The 23776-nt window shown below is 52.9% G+C and overlaps 2 protein-coding genes across 7 annotated transcripts; one reads left to right on the top strand and one right to left on the bottom strand.

The window, feature by feature from the left end:
• Positions 1 to 75: 75 nt before the first annotated feature.
• On the bottom strand, positions 76 to 23776 carry LOC136305756 (nuclear mitotic apparatus protein 1-like). 6 transcript variants are annotated; one of them, XM_066209097.1, is made up of 15 exons: positions 18791 to 20605; positions 17789 to 17877; positions 16011 to 16090; positions 15208 to 15290; positions 15038 to 15118; positions 14687 to 14771; positions 14167 to 14293; positions 12485 to 12639; positions 12020 to 12137; positions 10468 to 10585; positions 9980 to 10124; positions 9529 to 9651; positions 6355 to 8166; positions 3860 to 3940; positions 76 to 721 (listed from the first exon to the last, which is right to left on the bottom strand). In XM_066209097.1, the coding sequence occupies exons 1-11, from the start codon at positions 18830 to 18832 to the stop codon at positions 9981 to 9983; spliced, it is 1122 nt and encodes a 373-aa protein (XP_066065194.1). In that variant the 5' UTR covers positions 18833 to 20605; the 3' UTR covers positions 76 to 721; positions 3860 to 3940; positions 6355 to 8166; positions 9529 to 9651; position 9980. The 6 variants fall into 6 exon arrangements, with proteins under 6 accessions (XP_066065194.1, XP_066065202.1, XP_066065188.1 ...); XM_066209105.1 differs by lacking the exon at positions 3860 to 3940; XM_066209091.1 differs by lacking the exons at positions 76 to 721; positions 3860 to 3940 and adding an exon at positions 22022 to 23776 and having other exon boundaries at positions 6241 to 8166; positions 18791 to 18863.
• LOC136305833 (folate receptor alpha-like) lies at positions 7050 to 8305 on the top strand. Its single transcript, XM_066209151.1, has 4 exons — positions 7050 to 7311; positions 7518 to 7706; positions 7781 to 7916; positions 8116 to 8305. The coding sequence occupies exons 1-4, from the start codon at positions 7060 to 7062 to the stop codon at positions 8133 to 8135; spliced, it is 597 nt and encodes a 198-aa protein (XP_066065248.1). The 5' UTR covers positions 7050 to 7059; the 3' UTR covers positions 8136 to 8305.

Here is a 23776-nt window from a genome sequence, read left to right as displayed (position 1 = left end):
TCACACAAGCGGGGTTCGTGATGGTTTGTTTTAGGGATCTCAGAGCGCAAAAGACACAGCGGGGGACAAACTCAGTTTATTCAATCACAAATGCACCTTTATTTAGTGCCAACAAATGCGATAGTGGGGAGCGAAAAGAGAATAGTAAGAAAGACAGAAAAAGGGGGGAAGGGGATTATAGCTACCAACATGGAGGGTCGAGTCCTCGAGGCTTTTGAAGATGCCTATAGACGCGAGTTTCTCCAGTGGGGTGATCACAAAAGTGAGCGGGGGTCTCCAGGGTTTTTATAGTCCTCTCCGAAGCGACAGGCAGTTGGCCAAACAGGTGGGGGAAATCATTGCAGTGTGTTCACTTAGAGAACTCAGAACAAGCCGGTCGTCAGCAGGTACAGCGTCAACCAGTACAAGTCAGCAGGCGCAGTCACTTCACCGTGACTTGCCCATTGTTTCTGCTCAGGTTCTGATGTTCTGATGTGCGTGCTGGGTTTTTCCATCGAACACACCTGCAGGCAGCACTTGGCCAACATCCCGCCTCAGCCAGGCCATAACTCCTGCACTGAGATTTTAAAGTCCCTTTTAGGGGTTTCAGTCTCTGTCCTTGACGATGGTCGTGAGGCAGATGAGGGATCTTCAGACCGTCTCTTACACCACCCCGTGACTCACGATTGTTGTCAAGAGAGCTCCTTCAGCAGGGTTCCATAGTCTTGCGAAGTCTTCAGGACTTGTCCATGTTAGTAGCATATCCCGGAAAAAACAGAGACAGTAGAGAGTGGGTGTGAAAAAGAGAGAGAGAGAGAGAGAGAGAGAGAGAGAGAGAGAGAGGAAAAAATAGGAAAAGGAAATAGAAACAAAACAAAATCAATCAATATTGATTATAACAATTTCTTCAAAATAATCAAAACAAATCATAAAATTCCTTAAAGTTATAACAATTTTCAAACAACAGCTTAATTTTGATTATAATATAATATAATTAAAACAAACAACAGTAATCAAAACAAGCAACCAACAATTTCAAATTAATCTGCTATTGGAGGTCTAATTTTCGCTGTTTGGGTAGTACGTCTCGTGTCAATAACTTTGGGAGTGTCTCTTGCAAAAGGGGTCTTGACTAAACTGTGTGCTTCCATTATAGATGCCAAGTGTGTCAACTTCTTCATCATTTTCCAATTTAGGATGTATAAAATGACTGATAAGACAAAACCAATCAAAACCAAAATCAAAAGAACAACAATGGGATGACACACTTTGTTCAGGATACCTGTGGGAGTAGGTGACCACCCAAAAAGGGTATCCCACCACCTGTATTCAGCATCCTTTTTGACTCTTTCCATGACATGATGTATTTTTCTCACATTGTGATGAATAGTTACCAGAGTTTTCTGTCTGTTTTTCTTGATCTTTTCCAAAATCTTAATTAAGTCCTGATGAAGCAACAATTGCTTCACCAAAGTAAGATTCATCCCAATAGGGGGAGGCAATAATTTATGCATCACTGTATAATCAGATTGTAAAAGGTGATGAGGTAACTGGGGCTATGTACGAAAAATCAGATCTTGTAATTTTGGTAAAGCTACAAACACAATAATTTGAGTGATTCTTAAGATTCACTACTATTTCTTCTACAAACACTACATCACAAGCAGTTTTAAAGCATGCACACCCATTGCCTATATATATTAGCACTGTTTCAGAAGTTTGGTTAGGGTGAATTTCAAAGTGGCAGATATTTTGTTCAGTGTCCAGAAATATGTCTTGAGCTGTGATTGCATTAACAATATCAAGTGCACCAAGACATTACATATGGTTATTACAAAAGCTGTAACTGTGTTGGTATTGGGATTATAGGTAAAGTTTACCAATTTCCACCAGGATTGGAATTCCTTTTCAAAATCATTTGCATTGTCTCAAATTATTTTCCAGATTTCAGTAGGAAAAGTGCCTTCTTCTCCTTCCCTTATGATTGAGGCAACAACTGTCTGCATCCAAAGCTGTGTCTGAATGCAGCTAAGAGCCAAAGAAACATTGTTTTGTGTAGCACCAAGAGCATCAATTATCATTCTGTGATCATTCACATTCACCTTTTCCCAATTTGGTAATATGTTTGATAGCAACCACTGATGTGTCCCCAAAGCCAATAAGGATAACTGCAATGGTTATTGTAATTTGGTCAAATCCCTAGTTTTGGCAGCCAATTTTTTCATTAATACTTCTAAAAATTCCCAATTTAAAATATTTATCATGGTTTATATGGCCTTCATGTCCCTCAGAGTTCTCCTGTGAAAAGTAAGCACAACAGAATCTGCCACCAAAAGGCAGAAAGTTAGAATGATGGAAATTCTCCAGTGTGCATTTATTCGATACTCTTTCCCTAGAGCATCAAAGGTTACCCATGTGTATTTATTCAGAGGGGGTTTTAGCACTTGTGGTACCTCTCCCACCGTGGGGAGGTCCACCAAAACAGGTTGTCCAGGGTAACATGCTGGATTCTTGGAATCACTTGGTCCCTGCAGTGAGGGAACTATGCTTGGAGCTGTTGGGCCAGAAGGAAAAGCATCAGTAAACCAAGGATTTGCTGACAGTTCGGGGGGAAAAGGGAGGGGTAATGACTGAGGCAGGTTTGTCTTGGATGCTATCCAAGTTTTTTGCTTCTTGTACTGCCAGTTTTTTCACAGCTCCTTCAGTTATTGAGAAGATGTTACAATAACGTTCAATCTGAGCACACCACTTTCTTACTGAGGCCGTCTGGGCCACCCCGTCAGGTGGGGGAGTCCCAGTAATGACTGACTTAATTACTTTGAAGGGGCCTCTCAAGACAATTGGTGTGATCTTCTCCACTTCTATGAGAGCTAAGCTAACCACAAACAAGCCCTTTTCCCAGGCAATATACCTCTTTTCAGCATCTCTGAAACCACGGGAATAAAAACCAACAGGCCATGTTGGACCCTCAGGACCCCACTGCCATATGTGTACTGACAACCCTGAGGAAGCAAATCCCCATTCCCCCTGGAAAGGATCTATAGGATGAATAGGGCCAAGGGCTTGGTGAGCAGTTGCTTCAAAAATCAGTAATTGCATTGCTTCTTCTTGAGAAGCAGTCCATTCCCATTTTACCCCTTTTCTCAGTAAGTTATAAAGAGGTCTGGCAATTATGGAAAAATCTGGAATGAGTTTTCTCCAAAACACTAATAATCACAAGGCATGCTATGATAAATAAGAATGGTGATGAAGTTATAAGTTGTTGGTTATAGAGTTGTAATGTTTTGTTAAATTTAGTTCAAGAGTTATAATGCTGTTTGGCAGTTTTGTCCACTCTGTATCCCCTACCCCAAAATCCCACTTAAGCTTTCCATCAAGTCAAGCTGTTGCTGCTCCCTGGCATCACTGCTCTCTGGCATCACCGCTCCCTGGCATCACCGGTCTCCATTTCTGCTGCTGCTTTACCTGCCTGCACCCTGCCTGCACCCAGCCTGTCCCATCGGCTTGTTCCCTGCTGGCTCCACTTCCTGTCAGATCCTCTTCCTACTTCCTGCTGACAACCGGCCTGTCAGTCAGGCTGCTGCTGCCACCCTTATGGAAATAAAAAGAGCCCAGCTGCATGATGGGACCATATCAACACCAAGAGCCCCTAGCCAAAATGAGCCAACTCAAAGTTTAAATCTGCCAAAGACAGCACTGGACTAAACATACACAAGGGTATTTATACTGAGGGTTTTCATAAGCTTTTGTATCTCACCATAACTTACAAAGTACTTAAAGAGCAAGACACCCCTGGACTCCATGAGCCTAGAAAGTTCTTTGGAATCCCCACAAGGCAAGAACTCCCACTCTGCAGCACGAGCAGCAAAGTGGATTGTACCTCCTCCTCAGTGGTGTGGACAAAAGGGAGCAGCAGCAGCAGCAGCAGCAGCAGCAGCGGCGTAGGCCACCCCTCGAGACCCTGTTTAATAATAAAGGCATTTAAAGGAGGAAACTATGTCTCCTGCCCATTTATAACAATGCTGTAGATCTTTCCTGGACTCAGGCACTTTTATTTGATCTAAGGAGGTTAGGGTGTCAGGTGGGATACATGTCATACCTCCTTTCCACCAGATACACAAAAATTTTACTTCTTGAGAAGGTTTTTGTATTTTCTCTGAGGGGATCTGCAAACCAAGGCTTTCTAAGTGGGAAGTTATTTTCTGTTGAACACCCCCCACTTGCTGTGTCTCATTGTTTACAACTTGTGTAAGGGAATGTTGTGGCTGGTTGCCCAAGGCTTGTGAAAGAGGAGGTGCGCTGGGTTGCCAGTTGGATGGTTCCAATACAATAGGTTTGGGACAGGGCCAATTAGAAATTATTTTAGCCAATTTATCATAAGGCAATTTATCCATTACTTCTCGTGGCACTCTCCTTTTCAGCCCTAGCGACCACAGCTGTTGCCGGATGGAAATTTGTTTTCCCTTTTCTGGTTTTTCATTAGGAGAAGCAATGTGCCTGACTCCTTTGGGTTTTTCTGGTTTGTCCTCTGAGTACTTCACTGGTTCATATTTTCTACTGTAACTTATTAACTCCTCTGCTACCTCACTCCATGTCCAAACTTTATGACTGCTGTTATATTGTGTGCTAGGAGTAGTAAAAGGTGAGGAGTCAGTGGAGTCAGTGGAACCAGTTTGATCTCTTGTATGTCCAAGAAATCTTTCAAGCCTATCTACCAGAGAGATAGATGCTATTGTTTTTTTAAGAATTGCTGTTGGTTTAAGAGACTCTGGCAAACCTCGAATTAAGGGGGTCATAATCTCAGGTTTAACAGGCTGTTGCATTGGTGACTCATAGCCAGAGATTAATTTTCTTTCATTTATCATTTGCAAGCATGCAGCTTTGTGTATGTTTTCTAGGAGTTGGTCTGAGGTGCCGACTATTGCCAGAGGGTCGCCCCTCTCAAGGGGGTTTAACCCCCCTGCCCAGTAAGCTGCACACTGTGTCAGGGACCATGGAGCACGTGTATTTCCTGTTGTTAAGAAAACTCCATGTCCCCAATAGCCACTTGCTTCTTGTTCACTTAATTTAATTTGGTCACCCACAGTGAGTGAGACTCTAAAAACATACTCCGTCTCTAATTCACTAGGGAGGCGGGAGTATTCTTTCTTTAATTTAGCTAATTCAGTGGCTGTGTATGGTATTTCTTTGGTGGTTATGTGGGAATCATGATCCTCTTCATTTATATAATTATATTCTGTTTTAATGAGAGGTCTCAAGTTGGAGCAACAGTGTTCCCCACAATTTTGCATGTGTACTAATTCTTTCTGAGGGTATATTTGTTTAATGTTGTATGTCTCCTTTCCTTCTATTTTTCCTTCTATGGGTGAATCTGCAGATTTTAAGTTTTTACTGTGCCCTTCTGCAAGGGAAATCTGCAGCAAATAATTCTGATTTCTTTCCTGTCCTAACTGTTTTTGCAAAGCTTCTACCAAATTCTGCAGGGATTCTATTACTGCTTTTTCTTCACTTACCCGTTCAAAACGGGTTTCTATGGCTGCCGAAAGACAGGCCCCCAAAACTGAGCAAAGAATGGTTTTATTTCTGCCCAGTTTATATCTAGCATCATATTGCAAAGAATATATTCTATCTACAATGTTTTCAAAGTTAAACCAATTATTCTGTGCCCACCTTTCTCTGTCTGGAGAAGGTCTAGCACCATGTTTTGCTAACAAGGCATAAAATGCATTCTTATCTTTTTCATTCATTTTGTGAAGGGACCAAAACCACTCTCAGGGAGGTATGCTTAAAGTTACACCAAAGGCACAGCTAAAACTGTGTTTCCCTTCGCTTCCCTGGAATGGGCGAGGAGACCAAAACTGCCTGGGAGGTTCACCTTAGTTACAAATGGTTGTCTCCTCTACTACACCAAGCAGCTCGAAACACACAAAAACTAACTACAGTTCCATCTTTTGCACAATGAGATCTTCTTCTGAAATCCTGATGACAGGGAGTGCTATACGCCTGGGTGTATACAGTTTGCGGGAATTTTCCCTCGCTCCCCCTTGCTTTCTAACAGCGCTCACCGAAATGGCGTGCTAGGTGCGGCTGAGACGAGGGTCCTTCCCGTTACAAACTATATAAAACCCACAACCCCTCTGTCCATCAAGATCCTGTCCGTGACACCAATTTAATGTCACGATCCGCTCACACAAGCGGGGTTCGTGATGGTTCGTTTTAGGGATCTCAGAGCGCAAAAGACACAGCGGGGGACAAACTCAGTTTATTCAATCACAAATGCACCTTTATTTAGTGCCAACAAATGCGATAGTGGGGAGCGAAAAGAGAATAGTAAGAAAGACAGAAAAAGGGGGGAAGGGGATTATAGCTACCAACATGGAGGGTCGAGTCCTCGAGGCTTTTGAAGATGCCTATAGATGCGAGTTTCTCCAGTGGGGTGATCACAAAAGTGAGCGGGGGTCTCCAGGGTTTTTATAGTCCTCTCCGAAGCAACAGGCAGTTGGCCAAACAGGTGGGGGAAATCATTGCAGTGTGTTCACTTAGAGAACTCAGAACAAGCCGGTCGTCAGCAGGTACAGCGTCAACCAGTACAAGTCAGCAGGCGCAGTCACTTCACCGTGACTTGCCCATTGTTTCTGCTCAGGTTCTGATGTTCTGATGTGCGTGCTGGGTTTTTCCATCGAACACACCTGCAGGCAGCACTTGGCCAACATCCTGCCTCAGCCAGGCCATAACTCCTGCACTAAGATTTTAAAGTCCCTTTTAGGGGTTTCAGTCTCTGTCCTTGACGATGGTCGTGAGGCAGATGAGGGATCTTCAGACCGTCTCTTACACCAGGACACAGCAGGGTGCCAGGGCGGGGTGCACTGTCTCCTCCCTTCCCTCAGTGCTGCCCAATCCGCCACATTTCCACATCCCGTGATCAGTGGCCGAGGGTTGTGCTGTGCCACAACCTTTGAGATGAGTCGTGCTTGTCCCACGGCATCTGGAGCCCAGCTGCCCCCCAGGTAAGAGCCTTGGCCCCTGGCACCCCCCTGGTGAGATGCCTGACCCCACTGTTGGTGGTCCTGGGCAGCGACCATGTGCTGCTGCTGCTGCGCTTCCACATGCACGGTGGGGGACTTTGTCCCTGCTGTCCCCGTGTCTCTCAGTGCTGCCGTCCTGACCTGCTGTTGCCCTGGCAGAGCGATGGCAGCGGTACTGGCTCTGCTGGTGCTGCTGGCCCGGCCAGCTGCCACCACAGCAGTGACGGTGGACTCGCTGCTCAAAGTCTGCATGGACGCCAAGCACCATAAAACAGAGCCTGGCCCTGAGGGGCAGCTCTACGGGCAGGTACGGTCCTCATCCACTGCACCAGCACTCAGTGGTGTCACTTGCTGTGGGGTCACCAGGAGGGAGGCTGGGGGGCTCTGTTCCCCAACAGGAATTCCATCACCCAGTGTCACCCAGTCATGGGCACTGGTGCTTTCCCTGGACCCACAGCAGGTCCCAGCTGAGCCCTGGTGGGTCCCAGCTGAGCCCCAGCTGCCCCGGTGCAGTGTGTCCTCTGGAAAGACAATGCCTGCTGCACTGCCAACACCAGTCTGGAAGCCCACCAGGACCAGTCCTACCTGTACAACTTCAACTGGGATCACTGTGGGGCCATGCCAGAGAAATGCAAGCGCCACTTCATCCAGGATACGTGTCTCTATGAGTGTTCTCCCAACCTGGGGCCATGGATTGACCAGGTAGGTGCAGACCCTACCCTCACCCACCCACCAGGATCATTGGGGTGAACTGGGGGAAATTGGGGGCCCTGCAGGCAGACACCAGCTGGTGGAAGGACCGGATCCGGGATGTGCCACTGTGTCAGGAGGACTGTGAACAGTGGTGGGAGGATTGCCAGGATGCTGTCACCTGCAAGGTCAACTGGCACAAAGGCTGGAACTGGACTACAGGTGAGGCTGGGTTGTGGGGCAGCCCCCATCATGCCTCAACCCTCCCGTGGGTCTCCAGTCACCTCCATCTCGCTGCAGGGGAGGTTGTGTCCACCCTTATGGGGTCCCACTTCAGCCTCTCTCGGGCCCGGTGGCTCTCAGAGAGGGAGTTCTGGAGGCTGGTGACAAGGCTGTCCAGCTGCTGCTTCTCCTCCTTCAGCCACACTCCTTTGGCTGTGAGGCTGGACACCTCCTGCTTCAGCTCCTCCAGCTGGCAAAGAGAAGAGATGGGAGACTGTATTGGGTCTGAGTGATACAGAAAGAGTGCTGCTCAGCAGAAGCCAAAACTACTGGTGTGTTACCAACACCTTTCCAGCTACCAACACAAAGCACAGCACTCTGAAAGCTTCTAAGGGAAAATGAACTCTCAGTATTCCCCCTCCCCAGCAAGGGTCTGGGAGTGGGCAAGAACCTGGGAGCAGACACAATGAGGCCAAGTGACCCAAATTAACCAAAGGGATATTCCACACCATATGATGTCAGCTCAGATATAAAAGCTAAGGGATGTAGGAGGAACACAGGGACTTCACTATTATAGTGTTTGCCTTCTGGAGCAACCACTCCATGTCTTGAAGCGCTGCTTCCCAGGAAGTGTCTAAATATCACTTGCTGATGGGAAGTAGAGTGTAGAGTCCTTTCAGCTACTCAATGTAATCTCTGTACACAATGGTTTGGTTGGTTCTGTCTCCCCCTCAATGACCCTGGCCTTGTGGTTCCTTCCCCCTCAGTGTGTCTCCATTGCCTTCAGGTCAATGTTCTTATGTACCCTTTGCCCCACCCCCAAAACCAATACTTTAGGGGAGATGGAGGTGGGGCCCTTTCTCTCACCCTTAGATCTCTCTCTTCGACTTCTCCTCCCTCCCCAGCTCGGGGTGGGGGGAAGAGGAGTGCTTCCCTGCCGGTGGCTGTAACCTCCTTAGACACTATGAATTCTGTAGCCACACAATGCAACAGTTTTCTCTTTGCTTATGCACACAAACTTTCACTTTTCCTTTTTTGCTTTAGTAAATTGCCTTATCTCAACCTACTAGCACTTTTCCATCTCGATTTTCTCTCCCTTGTCCTGCTGGGAAGGGGAGCGATAGTGGGGCTTGGTGGGTACCTGATGCCCAGCCAACACCAGACTACTACAGGGACAAAACATGCACGCCTAGGTGCTCCTCAAGCTGTAGCCAACATGCTCAGCAGAGCCCCACGTGCTGCATCCCACTGGGAGCTGTCCAGTGCCTGCCTCCCCTCCCATCACAACCCCAGTGCACCTTGCTTTCCCCTCAGCTCTGTGCCACTCTGCTCCCGTGGACCAAACACCTTTTCACTATGCAGGAGATGCTCCCTTCACAAGCAATTCATGCTGTGGGAGGCTGGGGAAGCCACCAGTTCCTTGCAAGCAATACTTGCAAATTCAGCCCAAAAGGAGCTCTCCCAGAGTGCTCAGCCCTACATCCCCTATCCAGCAGCAGAGAGCAGCAGGCTCTGCCCCACATGGCTTTGCCATGCATCTCCTGCCACTTGCTGCTCTCTCCAACTGCACTAGCTTACCATCCAAGCCCTTGCTGCAGGAGCCCCAAAGTACCTTCAAAATGTCCCCCATGACTTCTCCCTTCTCCTGGGTGCTGCACTCCTCCAGCTTGGCCAAATGCTCCTCCAGCATAGAAATCTTTCCCTGCAGAATCTCGATTTTCTCTTCTGAGCATTTCTGGGGACAGAGATGGGACTGAGCATGGTGCAAGACAGAAGAGTCCATCAACCAAGGAGAGGCACAGTCACCCAGTCAGTACTGACACCATGCTTTTCCAGCAGCTTTGCCTCTCTCCACTGCCAGGACAGCAGCCTGTCCCACCATGGGGAACCCTTCCTAGGAATATGGAGAGACTTCCCATGGCAGCTGACAGTTTCACAGCTTCTCCCTGTGTGCTGGCACAAATGGGCAGGAGGCTCCCAGCTGCTGCACCCTGCTTGCAGTTGGCATGTCCCCAGATGGGGGGGCTATAGGGGGCTACCCACCACTCCCCAGGCCCCCTCACCTTATCCTGCAGGGCAGCATGCAACTCCTTCTTTCTCCAGCTGTCGCTGCTTTTCCTGCGACTGTGCCATGGCACTGTTGTGCTCCTCCGAGAGCTCATTCAGGGCTCGCTGCAGCTGGACCATATTGCTGGCAATCTCCCGCAGCTGCCAAGTGAAAATCCATCCAGTCCAGAAGAGAGTCAGAGTGCACTTTTGTGGTCCAGGGCTCTGCCTACTCCCCATTCCCAAGAGCTGCAGCACACATGGGCATCCTGGGTTCTGGGTGCTCACCACATGCAAGCAGCTCCACCCAGTCCCCATTCCCCCACCACAGTTCCTATTTGGATCAGGATCCAGAGCCCGAGGCAGGCTTGGTTGCTGGGTCAAAGAAGGCATTAGCAGAACCATAAACATCCCAGCATCAGAGACTGCCATCAAATCCTCCCTCCTGGGTTCCACCATAACCAACCGGGCTATGGGGACATGGAGAAGGCACTGCACCCCATACCTTGAAGGAAAGATCCCCATTCTCCTCGGAGAGCTGGTTGATTTTTCGGTCCATCTGGGCTTTTTCAGTCTTCAGGTCCTGGCACTGCCTGAAGGCCTCATGCAGGCGCCCCACCAGGCTGTGGGAAAGGAGGTGGTGAAGGAGGGGTGCATGCTGGCGGCTGGCAAGGATATCACCAGCGATCGGTGCTGCTGGATATTGCCAAGGAAACCAAAGGTTCCAAGGGACCTCCATGCCTTGCTGTGACTCTACCATCAATCCAGTTCTAAAACTGGGTCCCAACAGGCGGCAAAGCAGAGCAGAGCAAAGCAGTGTTTGTGCTTTGCAGAAGCCCAACTGCTCCAAACTGAGAGCAGAGGCAGCTGTGGGACTCCAACCACGCCCCCGCAAAGGGAAGTAAGTGAGGAAAGGACAAAAAAGACACGGCACTTCCAGTGGAGGTTGGGCAGCCTTCCTGAGTAAACAATTGCACAGGGACAGAGGACACAGTGTGACAGGTGATTTCAAGTGTGTGACAAAGCCCAGTACATGGGATCAAAGAAAAGACCGGGAATAGGGGCTGGAGTCAGGAGTTCCAGGACTACCCTGAAAGCTTACCCTTTTCCAGGCCAGGTGAGACCCACACGGACAGCACACCCTTTTCACCTAACAGGAATGGCTGCTCCCATGCAGGGTTTGGGTTAACAGTGGGCTGTTAGAACAGGCTGCATGGTTTGGGGCTGGATCTCTGCCCACTGCAATAAAAATGGGCTGCAGGCCATAACTGCCCTGAGGGCACAGGCAGTGTGATGGTGGCACAGCCGTGTCCTGGGCTGATCCCACAGAGTGGGCAGCAAGGAAGGAGGGGATTCTGCTCCTCTGTGCTGAAACCTCACCTGCACAGCTGCCTCCAGCTCTGGGGACCCCAGTATCACAAGGATGTGGAGCTGCTGGAGCAAGTCCAGAGGAGATGCTCCGAGGGCTGCCGGAGCCACTCTGCTCTGGAGACAGGCTAGGAGAGACCCGGGGGTGTACAGCCTGGAGTAAACAAGGCTCCAGGGACACCTCAGAGCACCTTCCAGCACCTAAAGGGGCTCCAAGACAGCTGAAGAGAGACTTTGGACAAGAGTCTGGAGCGACAGGACAAGAGGGAATGGCCTCCCACTGACGGAGGACAGGGTGAGATTGGATATTGGGCAGAAATTCTTCCTTGAGAGGGGTGGTGAGGCCCTGGCACAAGTTGTCTAGAGAAGCTGTGGGTTGCCCCATCATTAGAAGTGCTCGAGGCCAGGTTGGATGTGGCTGGGAGCAACCTGGTCTAGTGGAAGGTGTCCCTGCCCATGGCAGGGTGTTCCAGATAAATGAGCTTTAAGGTCCCTTCCAACCCAGATCCCTTCTTGATTCTGTGCCTGCTGTCTCCTCCCCAGGGCACAGAAGCAGAGGAACAAGAACAAGGTTTGCTTTCTCCCAATTCATGCGCAGCTAGGGAAGAGACAGACAACACAGGGCCTGGGGATGTGGGAGTGACAAGGTCCCACCTAGGAGGAAGGAGTGCATGTTCCTGGAGGATTACCTCTCGTTCTTCTCCCTCAGCTCCTCCATTTCTCTGGGCTCCACCTGGTTCTCAGCTTGCTTCTCATGGAGCTTTGCCAGGCGATCCATCTGCTGCTGCATCGTGGTGATCTGAGCATCTGGGGAAGGGGCAAGAAAGGGCCCGTTACCAACTTTTCCTGTCACCTGAAGCCCCCACAACAGCACTTCTGCACAGAAGCCCTCTACAGCAGAAGATCAAAGAGCCAGGCTACCAGCGCTGCGGCTCAGCATAGGTGTTGCTTCAGTCATGGCTTTTGTTGCCCAGGATGTATAAGGGAACACAAGATGGAAGAAGAAAGCTGGAGTCTCACCTGCAGCCTGGCAGGATGAACCATGCATGAGCAGAGTTGTGGTGGGGTCACAACAGAAAATTCAGAGAAACAAGGGGAGATCTCTGCCCCACAGACCCCTCCCTGCAGCCCAAGACACCCTGCCAGTGACTGACCCTTCTCCATGATGAGCTTCTGATTCTCCACCACCTCCACCTCCAGCTCTTCCCGGTTCTCTCTCTCAAAAGCCAGCTGCTCCTTCAGCCGCCGCAGCTGAAACTGGGGGGTCTGCATGATGTCCCCCATGGGCGAAGACGGAGTGCTGGGCAGGCTGCAGGGAGACACACACACAGAGCTGCATTATCCGGAGCCAGCACAGGCCCCATGCAGCCAGACCCACTCTGCTACCCCCATCTCTGGGGCAGGTTCTCTTGCCTGGCTCCCCAAGGAACTGCTGCCTTAAAAATCTAGGAACAAAACAACACACATACAAGACAACTTCAATAAAGGAGGCAATATAAAAGCTGGTCTTTAATCAGAGGCCTCCAGGGGCAAATATGGAAAAATGTCCTCAGATGCCTCCGACGAAAAACCAGCTTTTATATTGCCTCCTATATTAAATTTGTTTTCTAGGTGTGTAGTTTTGTTCCTACATTTTAAAGGCATCGGTTCCTCCCCCTGCTGGTTCAACCCTCTTCTGAAGACCCTCTTTTGCTAGTCCCTTATGGGAAAGTGTCTTGGGAGGGTGGCACATCCTTGGTTCCCAAAAGATCCTTGATTAGGATAGGGTCTTTGGAATGTGTTTTGTCTTTCTGTCTATCAGGGTAGGAAAAATACTGGAGACAGATAGGAACTATACAAGTATACAGTAACAGTCTAGAGAGCTACGAATATATGAAGAAAATATGAAGAACATAAAAAAGCAAAACCCATTTTGGCATCAGATTCACAGGAATAACTTTGATGCCACATCACTTGAGCAGAAAGGCCATGCTCCTCCTCTTGCCTGTACTAACATCAACCTTTAAGTGCTGGGCAAAATCCACCACCAGCATGCCCAGGTGGCCAAGGGCATCCCCGCTGGTGTCACCCACAGTGTGACCCCACAGGGTTGAAGCAGTGACCGCCCCCCTGTGCTGGGCACTGTGAGGCACCTCCACTCCTGGGTTCAGTCCCGGACCCCTCACAAGAAAGACATGGAGGTGCTGGAGTGTGTCCAGAGAAGGGCAGCAGAGGTGGGGAAGGGTCTGGAGCATGAGTCTGATGAGGAGCAGCGGAGGGAGCTGGGGAGGCTCAGACTGGACAAAAGGAGGCTCAGGTGGCTCCTTCTTAATCTCTACAACTCCTTGAAAGGAGGATAGCGCCAGTTGAGTGTTGGTTTCTTTTCCCAAATAACAAGGGATAGGACAAGAGGAAATGGTCTCAGGTTGTGCCAGGGGACGTTAAGCCTGGATACTGGGAAAATTCCTTCTCTGCAAGGGTTGTCCAGCCACGGCATAGACTACCCATGGCACTGGTGGAGTTCCCATGGTTGAAGAGAAAAAAAAAAAAAGTAGATGCGACACATGGAGACACGATTTAGTGGTGGCCTTGGTGGTGCTGGGGCCTCAGTTGGACTTTGATGTTCTCAGGTGGCTTTTCCAACCTGAATGATTCCATGATTCTAAAAGCAGCTAGAGCCCAAGCTCACCCCCACCATCCATCCCCACATCATGCCTGAGCAATGTGCAGCAGGACAGCACCAAGGCAGAACAAGGCATTCCAGGGACTCAGCGTGCAGCCCAGCTACATCTGCGGGTCCCAACCGCCCTACCCACTCCCCCCTTTCCTCATTTCCCCTGGCAGCCAGGGCACATACCTGGTGCTGGGGAAGGAGGCGATCCTCTGCAGCTCCAGGAAACGCACCTCTCGCTTGTGTGGGAGAGAGAACAGTGGGGAACGCTCTTCAAAGCTGCTGCTGGACACACTGGACAAGGACAGCTCCGCTGGAAATAAAAAGGAAGAAGGCTGGGATCTTTAATATCTAAGAGGCTAAGCAGCTGAAATCTCAGGGGCACAGGAACCACAAATTCCAGTAGGGATGGAACAGCCCAACGGAGGAAGCCAAAACCTGCCCTACATCCCCATCCCTCCGGCGCCACAGTCCTTCCCCAGCAACTCTGCTCCCACAAGACTGTCAGCATCTCACCTGCTCCACCCCTCCAGGGAAAGGCTGTGGTACTGCTGAGTAGGACGAGCCAGCAGCTCTATGGCAGCCCTACTCCTGGAGTTTACAGGGCGCTGTTTTGTAGCTGAGGGCATCTGGGTGATGCAGCTGCCTTCACGGCTGGGCAGCTACAGCAGCACAAATGGGAGGAAAAGTAGGGCCCGGCACGTACCTTTCCTCTGCAGAAATGGCTCCAGAGTCTCATTCAGGCACTCCTCGTTATCCAGGACAAATTTGAGGATGGATGCCAATTCAACCTGTGTTGGAGGAGCTGCAGAGTTAGTGGCTCTGCTGCAGGTCACAGGCAGCACCACAGCAGGCGTGTGGCAGTGGGCAGTGCTGCTGCCCAAACTTGTCGCCACAAGCTTTTGATAGCCCAAAACCCCCAGTGAGCACCACAGTGCCCACTCCACACTGTCTTTCAATGGGGCCCAGGAGGGCAAGTCTCGGAGCACCTTCCCCCAAAGGCACTGCTGTTTCCCCCTGCACCCCAGATCCAGAGGAGGAATCCCAAAGGGATTACCTGGGTCTTGTAGTCAAATTCATTCCAGTCCCCAGGATTCTTGGAACTCATGGAGGTGTGATACAGGAGCAGCACAGCCACCTGCAGCAAGGCAGGAAAACCATCACTAACCCCAGGCCAGTCACAGACAGACTGGTGCTGTCTGGGACTAAAACATGCCACACAGTTACCTTGGCCAGCACCAGCTCCTCTCCATCCAGGAGTTTCTGTGCAGAGACCAGGTTTTCTGCAGCCAATTTGTGCCTGCAGTGCTCTGCAACATGAAGCAGAATTCCCCGTCGTCATACAGGAGCCACTGGGCATGCTGCCTCCCCTGAAGTGACACTCATGGACAGGAGGGCACTGTAATGCATCCCCAGGGAAAAGGGACATGGGGCAGGATGGGCTCCAGAGCTGAGATCCCAGTGTTCAGCCTTGGCCATTAACTCTGACCGACCTTCATTCCCCTCTCTGGAACCTCACCCTAAATCCCAGCCTCCCCACCTTGGCATCTCCCCTCCAACATCAGCACAAACAGAGAGTTCCATCTCTGGAGGGTGGGATATGAGGTGGGATACGCTGTCTTCCCTCCGGGAAAGGCTGAGCAAGAGTGTGAGATACTTCCCATTTACCCTCCCAGGATTTCTGCTTGAGTAAAGGTTTTCCACTGGGATTTGAAGCGCTTGAGTCCAGGTACCCAACTAGGAAAACTGCTCCAAGGCAGCATCACCAGAGCAGCCACTGGCACCCTGCCCTTCACACCCAGGACCTCCTTTGCTCTGAACCCAGCCTCTGGCAAGGATTTCCACCTGCAAGTTTCCCATCAGGAAGCTTTCCCTTCCACAGGCTGCTGTGGGAAAGCTGCTGATGTGGGGTGGGGGAGGGGTCACCCTGATGTGAGGGGGAGGCTGCAGACAGGAGACCAGACTCCCTCAGAGGTCAGGGGCACCGAGTAGGGGCAGTCACTTTCCCCAGCACCAGCGGAGGGTCTTACTCTGCAGGAAACCATGGATGAAGGAGATCCTCTCTGGCAATGGCTGCTCCAGCACAGACTCCCCCTCCTTGGTCCCGTGGCTGGAAGAGGGCAGGGTTTGCGTTAACTCTTTCTAGATGGATTAGACCAACACTGAGTTTTGTGCAGCACGGTTCGCTGAGACAGGGGCTGGCTCTGGAGCACTGTTCTGCCTTCCGCCCGCCACACCAGGGCCAGCAGAGCCAGGGCCAACCACACCCCACGTGGGGGCGGAATCCCTAGGAATCTCCCTGCTGGTGGAGAAGCTGGAGGTGAGCAGGCAACACCTCCCCAGCACTGCTTCCTCCTCTGCCTGCCAGCCCCAGCACCCAGCACAGCACAGGGAGCTGGTGGTGGCCCCACCGGCCAAGAAGCATCACAGAAGCCAGTCCATGCACGGAGCCTCGGGCTTTTCCTGCTGGATTTTGGGGAGGCTGAAGCTTCCTCCTGCACTTATTTACGACTACACTCTTCCTGAGCAGCCACCAGTTCATGGAATATCTTGAGTTGGATGGGACCCACAAGGGTCCCCCAACTGCAGCTCAGAAACTGCATGCCCAAAACCCACACCAATCATGCTTGACCAGCATTGCTTCAGTACTGTCTCTCACTCCCAAGGTGCCAAAAATGGGAACCTGGCCTGGGACAGGAGTTGCCACGAGGATTTGCTCCTCCTCACGGACTCCCTCTGGTGCCACTGGAAACTCCTCAGATCAGTTGGCTGCTGAGGCAGCTGCCCTGCTGCCATCCCACTTTATCAAGCAATGGCCAGGCCTCTTTAGAGAGCACACGCCACCGGGATCCCTACTAATCCCAGCTGGAGCACAGACCCAGGAGATTAACCACGTCTGACTAAATATATCTGTGGTGCAGGCAGCTCCTTCCCACCCACTGCAGGCAGATCCCTGCTCCAGGCAGGCTCTCCTTACCCTGCGCAGGAGGTAATCATAGCAGACAGGCTCCCAGCGAGCCTCCCACCGGAAGGGTTTGAAAGCAATGCATGGAAGTCTCACACCCTCTCACTTCGTCTTGCCAGCTCCTTAACCACCAGGCTTCATTCCACCTCTGATGCCCATTATGGCCTGTAGATTTTAGTTGCCCCTTGCTCCCAGGCAACAAACGCAATTCCTGACGGAGCCGTTCCTCCCATCCCTGCACAGCCACCTCAGGTCCCAGGACGGAGCAAACAGGCTCCATCCTGACCACACTATATGAAGCAGCAGCCTGACATCCCCAGGCAACAGAAGCACTTCATGAGACAGAAACTGTCATTCTTTACACTGCTTTCCAGATACAAGGCTTCCTCAGGTTCCCAAGGCTACCACTCAGGAAAACTTGCCGGGCTGTTGCCTCACCACAGCAGCATCAACAGAAATTAATAATCTGTGCAGCTGCAGGAACGCCTGTGCCACTGGCAGCAGCACTCAGGTCTTTTCTTCAATGCCAGGAGTGAACCCAGATGTTAAGTGCCAGATGTGATAACAAATCTCAAATGACAGGAACCCTGACCACAACATTCCCTGGGCAGCTCTGCGGGGCCCAACAGCTCTGCACACAGACCCCAGCTGTGCAGTGGCACAGAGGAGATGGGAGATCCCAGCACCTCATATGCCAGAGGAGGAATAAATACCCCAAGACCCCCACTCCCACCCTGCCCAAGAAGAAAGCCCCTTAGCTCCTGGGGGCTGTGCAGTGGCTCCAAGAGGCAGCCCAGACCCAGCTGTGTGGTTTCAAATGTGCACACTGCTCCCCATACTCACATTTTGTGGATAATTCTGACAAAGACACTACAGTCCTGGAGCTGAGACAGATCACTGAAGGAATCAGGACAAACCTTTGTGCTGTTCACCTAGAAATGGGGTGGGACAGTCAGAAGGCAGAAGCCAAGACAACACTGTGCTGTGCCACCCACCTGTGCAGGGGAGCGCCTGGTCTGGCTGTGAAAGTAAATCTACCCCTTCCAACCACCCCTTCCAAGGGAACAGATGAACATGAACCCCACAGCTCCACACTGGGAGTCTGGCACAGGTCCCATTTATCATGCTGCTGAAGCCCCTCTTCTCTGGACAGGCTGAGAGACATGGGGGTGTTCAGCCTGGAGAAAAGAAGGCTCCAGGGAGACCTTAGAGCCCCTGCCAGTGCCTAAAGGGGCTCCAAAAGAGCTGGAGAGGGATTTTGGACAAAGGCCCGGAATGACAGGACAAGAGGGAATGGCCTCCCACTGACAGAGGGCAGGGTTAGATGGGATATTGCAAAGAAATCCTTCCCAGTGACCACTGTCCAGTGAAGCTGTGGCTGCCCTATCCCTGGAAGTGTTCAGGGCTAGGCTGGACGTGGTTTGGAGTAACCTGGTCTAGTGGGAGGTCTCCCTGCCCATGGCAGGGCCTTCCAGTTGAATGAGCTTAAAAGTCCCTTCTAAGCCAAACCATTCTATGAGTTTTTCCTTGGACACAGCAGTACTTTGTGAGACAGAGCCAACAGCCCCTTTACAGGACACCTGCTGCCTGCTTCAAGCTCAGCTCCATCTCCCAGGCAGTCTCCATAACCAGACCAAGCCATTCCAGCACTTTGGGTTACTCAGCAGGAAGGGGGAGCAAGGCTTCTCCTGCAAACACCCACCTGCCCAGGAACAGTAGGAACTGGGCTACCCTACAACCTGCCCCAGCCACAACCCCTCCTGTGACAAGTCCCAGCATTGTGCCCGGAAGCTGCCAGTGCTGGCAGCAGCACGTCCCACCTCCAGCAGAGAAGGGGGGACTTACCCAAGCGAGGAGAGCAGCAACTCTTCCAGTGTGAAGAGACATCGTGGCCAGCCTGCCAGGTCACTGCCCAGACCTAAAAACAGCAACAAGGGGGGGAAAGGGGGGGGGGGGGCAATAAAAAAGGTAAAGTATAGCAATTATGTTACTAAGTGTGTTGCCTGGAAGGCTGACCTGAAACAGAGACTGGACAGAGCTAGAGAATAAAATAGGTATTTATTGAAAGGCCTACAGGATCCACCCTGGGCAGGACAGGAGCCCGACCACGGCTGTACCCCGAGTCCACTACACCACACCAACCACCGCACCCAGTCACAAGGTCTTACATTTTTATCAGTTTTGGTTCATTTGCATATTGGGGTTTAATTGTCCAGTTACAACTTCAGGTTGTGAGGTATCATCCTTCTTGTTCCTCCCCTCAGTCCACCACTGTTTGTTTCCGGGCCTGAGAGTTGTCCTTGGTGCTCAGCAAAAAGGGATTTGTTTTGTCTACCTACCCTGTGAAGAAAGCTTACTGGCACTTAATAGGAGGCTCAAAGCTACATCCCTAGATAACACAGAATCTGCAAATATGAAAGCACTTGCACCCAGCACCAGGCATTTCTGCCCATCAAGGGAGGATGTGTCCCTGCATCTGGCCAGCTGTGCGGGAGCAGCCAGCATCCTTCTGCTTCCCCACAGGCAGAGAGAGTGGAGCAATGCTGAGCAGCAGCCAGGTCCACTCCCACAGGTTAGGATCCTGACAAGGGGGCAGTGGAAAACTGCTGCTCGGGCTCCTCATTATCCTGCTGTGCCTTCTTTCCTCCCTCTCGCCTCCAAACGTCACTAATGTTTCTTGCCTGGCAAGGCAGTGGCCAAGCCATTGAAGCGCTGCCAGCTCCCCTTCCCACAGCTGCTAGTGAAAGAACCACCTGCTGGGGGCACAGGGAGCTCGCCGGGCATCGCTGCATTGGGTGGGAGCAGGAACGAGCTGCCCTGACGGGATCTGGGATCGCTGCCAGGTCCCCTTCACAGCAACCTTTGCCTCCACGCTGGCTGCCCCCACTGCCACCCTGGCAGTCTTCCAAGGGCAGGGACTGCTGGGAGGTAAAAAGTCACCCAGATGACAAGGGGGCTCCTCACCCTGTATTGCACCTGGACACCCGCACAACAACGGGCCAGGAGCCTGGTCAGGATCTGCAGCTGCTCAGCACAGCACAGCACAGCCAACCAGTCATGGTGGCTTCGGAGACTACACAGATCCCAGTGCCATCAGTCCAGCCGGGAAGCATGGCATCCTCAGCACGACAGGTCCTCCCTCCAGTTGGCTAAAACTCAGCTCCCACGGCTGGGTCACTCAGCAACTACTGTCCCTCCACCTGGTAGTACAGCCACCACCTCTCCCTAAAAATCCACCCAAAGGCACGGGGCAAAGCACTCGTGCAGCACGGGATGCAGACCCTCGGAGAGAAAACCGTGTGCCACCAGCGTCGAACTGGGTTTTACCAGAACCAGTCGGCAAACACACTGGTGCCCGGTGTGAGATCTGGACGGCCAGGGCTAACCCGCCCCTGCCGCGGTCACAGCCTGGCTTGTCACTGCTGTCACTGGCCACCCTGAGCATCTGAGACAACGGCCACGACCCTCCGTGAGGTGAGGACGTGCCATTCGTGATGGCAGGCGGGAAGTGGCCGGGGAGTCCGCCAGAGGCCCTGAGCGCCTTCCAGTCTCATCCCCGAAGAGAGCAGCTGCAGGGGGGCCGTGGGCACCGGGCTACGAGTCCCGGAGGTGGCGGCGGCCGCGGCGGCATTGTCCTTCCCCGCCTTCCCCTGCGCCGCTCCGGTCACAACACGGCGTTACGCAAGCCCGCGCTCCGGAGCTCCCGACGTGCCGGGGGGACGCGCCCGCGGGCCCCGGGCTGTCCCAGGCCGGGGGTCCGGCTGCGGGAAGCACCCAGGCTGGGTAAGCGACCCACGGCAGCCCCCGCGCACGGACGGGCCCGCAGCTGGCGCGGGGCGGAGGGGGAGAGAAGCCGCCGACCCGAGCGCCCGGATGTTGGCGAGCCCGACGCGGCCGCCCGCGGCCCCGGGGACCCGAACCTCGGGGGCTCGCGAGGGCGCCGGGCCGGGAGCCCTACGCTGCGGCGGGGCGGCGGAGCTGGGCGAGCTGAGCTTCGCCGCCCCCGCCTCCCTCCCCCTCCTCCGCGCCAGTCCCGTGGAAAACAAAACAAGGAAGAGGCAGAAAGTCTTTGTTGGGGCCTTACCGGGCCCGCGCGGCCGTCGTCGCCGCGCTGGAGTTAATCCGCCATGAGCGCTGGCAAGCCAGAGAGGGCCGGGGAGCCAGCGGCCACGCACAAAAGAAAAGTTGTTGAGCTTCTCTTCGGCGGGGCTGGCAGGCGGCGGTTCCCCTTCCTGGCCCTGGGCCATCCCACGTCACCGCGCCGGGGCCGCGCTCGTTAAAGGCGCACGGCACACAAACCCCCGCCGCCTCGCCACGGGGAGGGGAATCGTCCGACCCTGGACGCGCTCACTGCCGCCACCCTGCCCAGGCAGCACCTGAGTGACGGGGAGCTGGTGCGGCCGGCACAGACCCGCTCCCGGCCCTGGCGCAGCTCAGGAAAAGCCGGGGGCTCAGCAGGGAATGGCTCCCGATGCTACGTCTCCCTCTAGCCTGACCGGAGTCACATCCCGGCTGACCCCTGAAAAACTCCCCCCGATACTCACACAGCCCGCGGCCACGGATTCAACGGGAACCGGACCTACGGGTCGCCAGCTAGGCCAGGGAGGTGCCGGGCGAGGAAGGGACGCTCACCCCTCGCTGCTGTCTGGGAGACCCTCGGAAGTCACCTCCGCAGCCTCTGGGCTGCCTGAAGCCGCTCAGGGCCGCAGGAGGGGGCTGCCCCGAGCACGGCACAAAAAGGGCACAAGGAGGAGATTCTTCCAAACCGGCGCTGGGGGCAGCAGAGGAACCCGCCAGGAACGCGGCGGCTGAATGCCGCTGGCGAAGGCTCCGACTTTGCCAAGCCCCGGGAAACGAAGAACCACGCGCCCGGGACAACGCTCCGGCCCGGGAGCTCCCCGGCCTTAGGGAAGGGGACGCCGCTGAGCTTGGCTCGAGACGGAGGCTGCGCCACAGTCGGGCCCGGCGGCCCGAGGGTTTCGCGCCTCGCCCGCCTGTGACACAGCCGCGCTCTGCGGCCCTGAGCACCCGCCAGGAGAATCACCGGGGCCCGCCCCGCCTCAGCTTTCCACGTACCGTGACCGTGGCTGGGGATCGTGTCCGTCTTCGGCGTCACCGGGGTCGCCGGGGCTCCACTCGTACTGATCTCCCTTTACCAGAGCGAAGCCGCCAGTGCCCGGGCCGCCGCCGCTCTTATTCGAACGGCAGCGCCCGCCCCCGCTGCTGCCCATTGGGCACCGCCGGGCCGGGGGGCGTCAGGCGGGCGGGGTGCGGCACACACGTTGGACTGCAGGGGGCGCGCTCTGCCGGCCACCGGGACACACGCGGGGCCGTGGGCTACTGTGGGACGCCTGCAGTAGTCCAAGCGATGGAAGCCCTCGTGTTGAAGGGTTATAGGGCTGCCTGAGGCCAAGGGGAACACAGGCAGGGGCCTCCCGTGTAGGTACAGCGACACATGGGACCACGGGGGCGTGTGAGAGCGTGGGTCTCAGGCCCCCACTCAGAGGTGAGGACACATGATGGGGGTTATGTCACACGTGGAGAGGGTTGTGTGGGGCCACATGCAGGGCATGGAGTACTGGAAGCCCACAGTGAGTCAGGGGACATGTGGGGGACTCTGGCGGTGTGTCACATGCAGACACCTCACTCTGCCCTGCAGTGCCAGCTAAGCAGCGGTCCTCACTAGCCCCCAAAGCTGTCCTGTCCTACTAGTGAGTGGGGCCTCATCTCCCCTGGGGGGTCCTGAGCCTGTCCCCATGGCCACAGTCCTATTTCATCCTGTAGAGGCCCAGAGAAGTTTAGACATGGACTGGATTGTGGAGGCACGTGCCCCGCTACACCCCAGGCCCCACCAAAACCTGAGAAATGCTTGTTAGGCCTAGGCCTTCACAAACAACACCTGGGCTAAGCCCCTCATGAGCTTATTGGACATAATCTGTTCCAGGGAACTAACAGATGTTTATCAAGCATCTGCTTTTCAATGAACAGACTCGGAAACTTTTTCTTGCCTGAGTAACAACTCAAGTGGAATAGCATTTTTGTCGTTGAACCTTCAACCAACTCAAATTGTGGCAAGGATGGAAAATTACTATGACTAAAGCCCACTTCCTTGCAACCTTCTAGACACCAAAGTGAGACCCTTTGAGCTCTCAATTATAAGGGGCTAATGCATACTGAAGCCCACTCTCTAATGACCCTATAAACTGCAGTCCAGTCTTCCTGAGTATTCTATTCCCAGAACACAAGAGAGCTAATGTGTATGTCTCAAACATAGATAATGGGATGGCTGAGGAGTCAAGCAAGGACTGTTGGTAATAAACAAGAACTGTTGATACCAATACGCCATGAGAAAGAACAAGATGTGGCTGAAGAAGGAGGACAAGGTGAGATAGGGCAGCACTGAAAAACATCCTTGTTGTAGTCCAGCTGATAAGCACAAGACAGTACAGCATAAGCACAGGACTGAGTGGCAGGAAGTGGGCATGGACTATAGGGTGGAACTAAGACCGCTAAAGACCCCAAAACCTCTCTAACCCATTTCCAGGAAGACCTGAAAGAACAGACTGTGCATGATAACTAATTTGCATAGAAAATGAGAAATCCATCTTCAGGATGGGGAAACCCACCCATAAAAAGGTACCCTGCAATTTCCATGCCACCTGTGTAATTTACTAATAAAACTTTCTGATTACTTGCAAACCCTCTGACTTTTGACATTCCTTTCAACCACGAACATTCATGAATCTTAGGTGCTTCCTTCTCCTTCCAAGTGGGTCATCATACATTCCCTGTCCCCTTGTCCTCTTGGCCCTGTGGGACATGATCGAAGAG

The sequence above is a fragment of the Chamaea fasciata genome, unplaced genomic scaffold (assembly GCF_029207755.1).
Source record: "Chamaea fasciata isolate MVZ Bird 193981 ecotype frontalis unplaced genomic scaffold, bChaFas1.0.hap1 SCAF_2, whole genome shotgun sequence".
NCBI classification, from domain to species: domain Eukaryota; kingdom Metazoa; phylum Chordata; class Aves; order Passeriformes; family Sylviidae; genus Chamaea; species Chamaea fasciata.
This window is presented reverse-complemented; position numbering and strand designations above follow the sequence as displayed.

Bases quoted from the DNA above. Each gene is read 5' to 3' on its own strand.
- LOC136305833 (XM_066209151.1), top strand. From the start codon at position 7,060: ATGTGCTGCTGCTGCTGCGCTTCCACATGCACGGTGGGGGACTTTGTC. The intron at 7,312-7,517 runs GTACGGTCCTCA...GCCCCGGTGCAG, and splicing joins AGGGGCAGCTCTACGGGCAG to TGTGTCCTCTGGAAAGACAA. The intron at 7,707-7,780 runs GTAGGTGCAGAC...GGGGCCCTGCAG, and splicing joins TGGGGCCATGGATTGACCAG to GCAGACACCAGCTGGTGGAA.
- LOC136305756 (XM_066209091.1), bottom strand. From the start codon at position 18,832: ATGTCTCTTCACACTGGAAGAGTTGCTGCTCTCCTCGCTTGG. The intron at 14,772-15,037 runs GTAATCCCTTTG...CCTCCAACACAG, and splicing joins AATTTGACTACAAGACCCAG to GTTGAATTGGCATCCATCCT. The intron at 14,294-14,686 runs GTACGTGCCGGG...TTTTATTTCCAG, and splicing joins GCCATTTCTGCAGAGGAAAG to CGGAGCTGTCCTTGTCCAGT.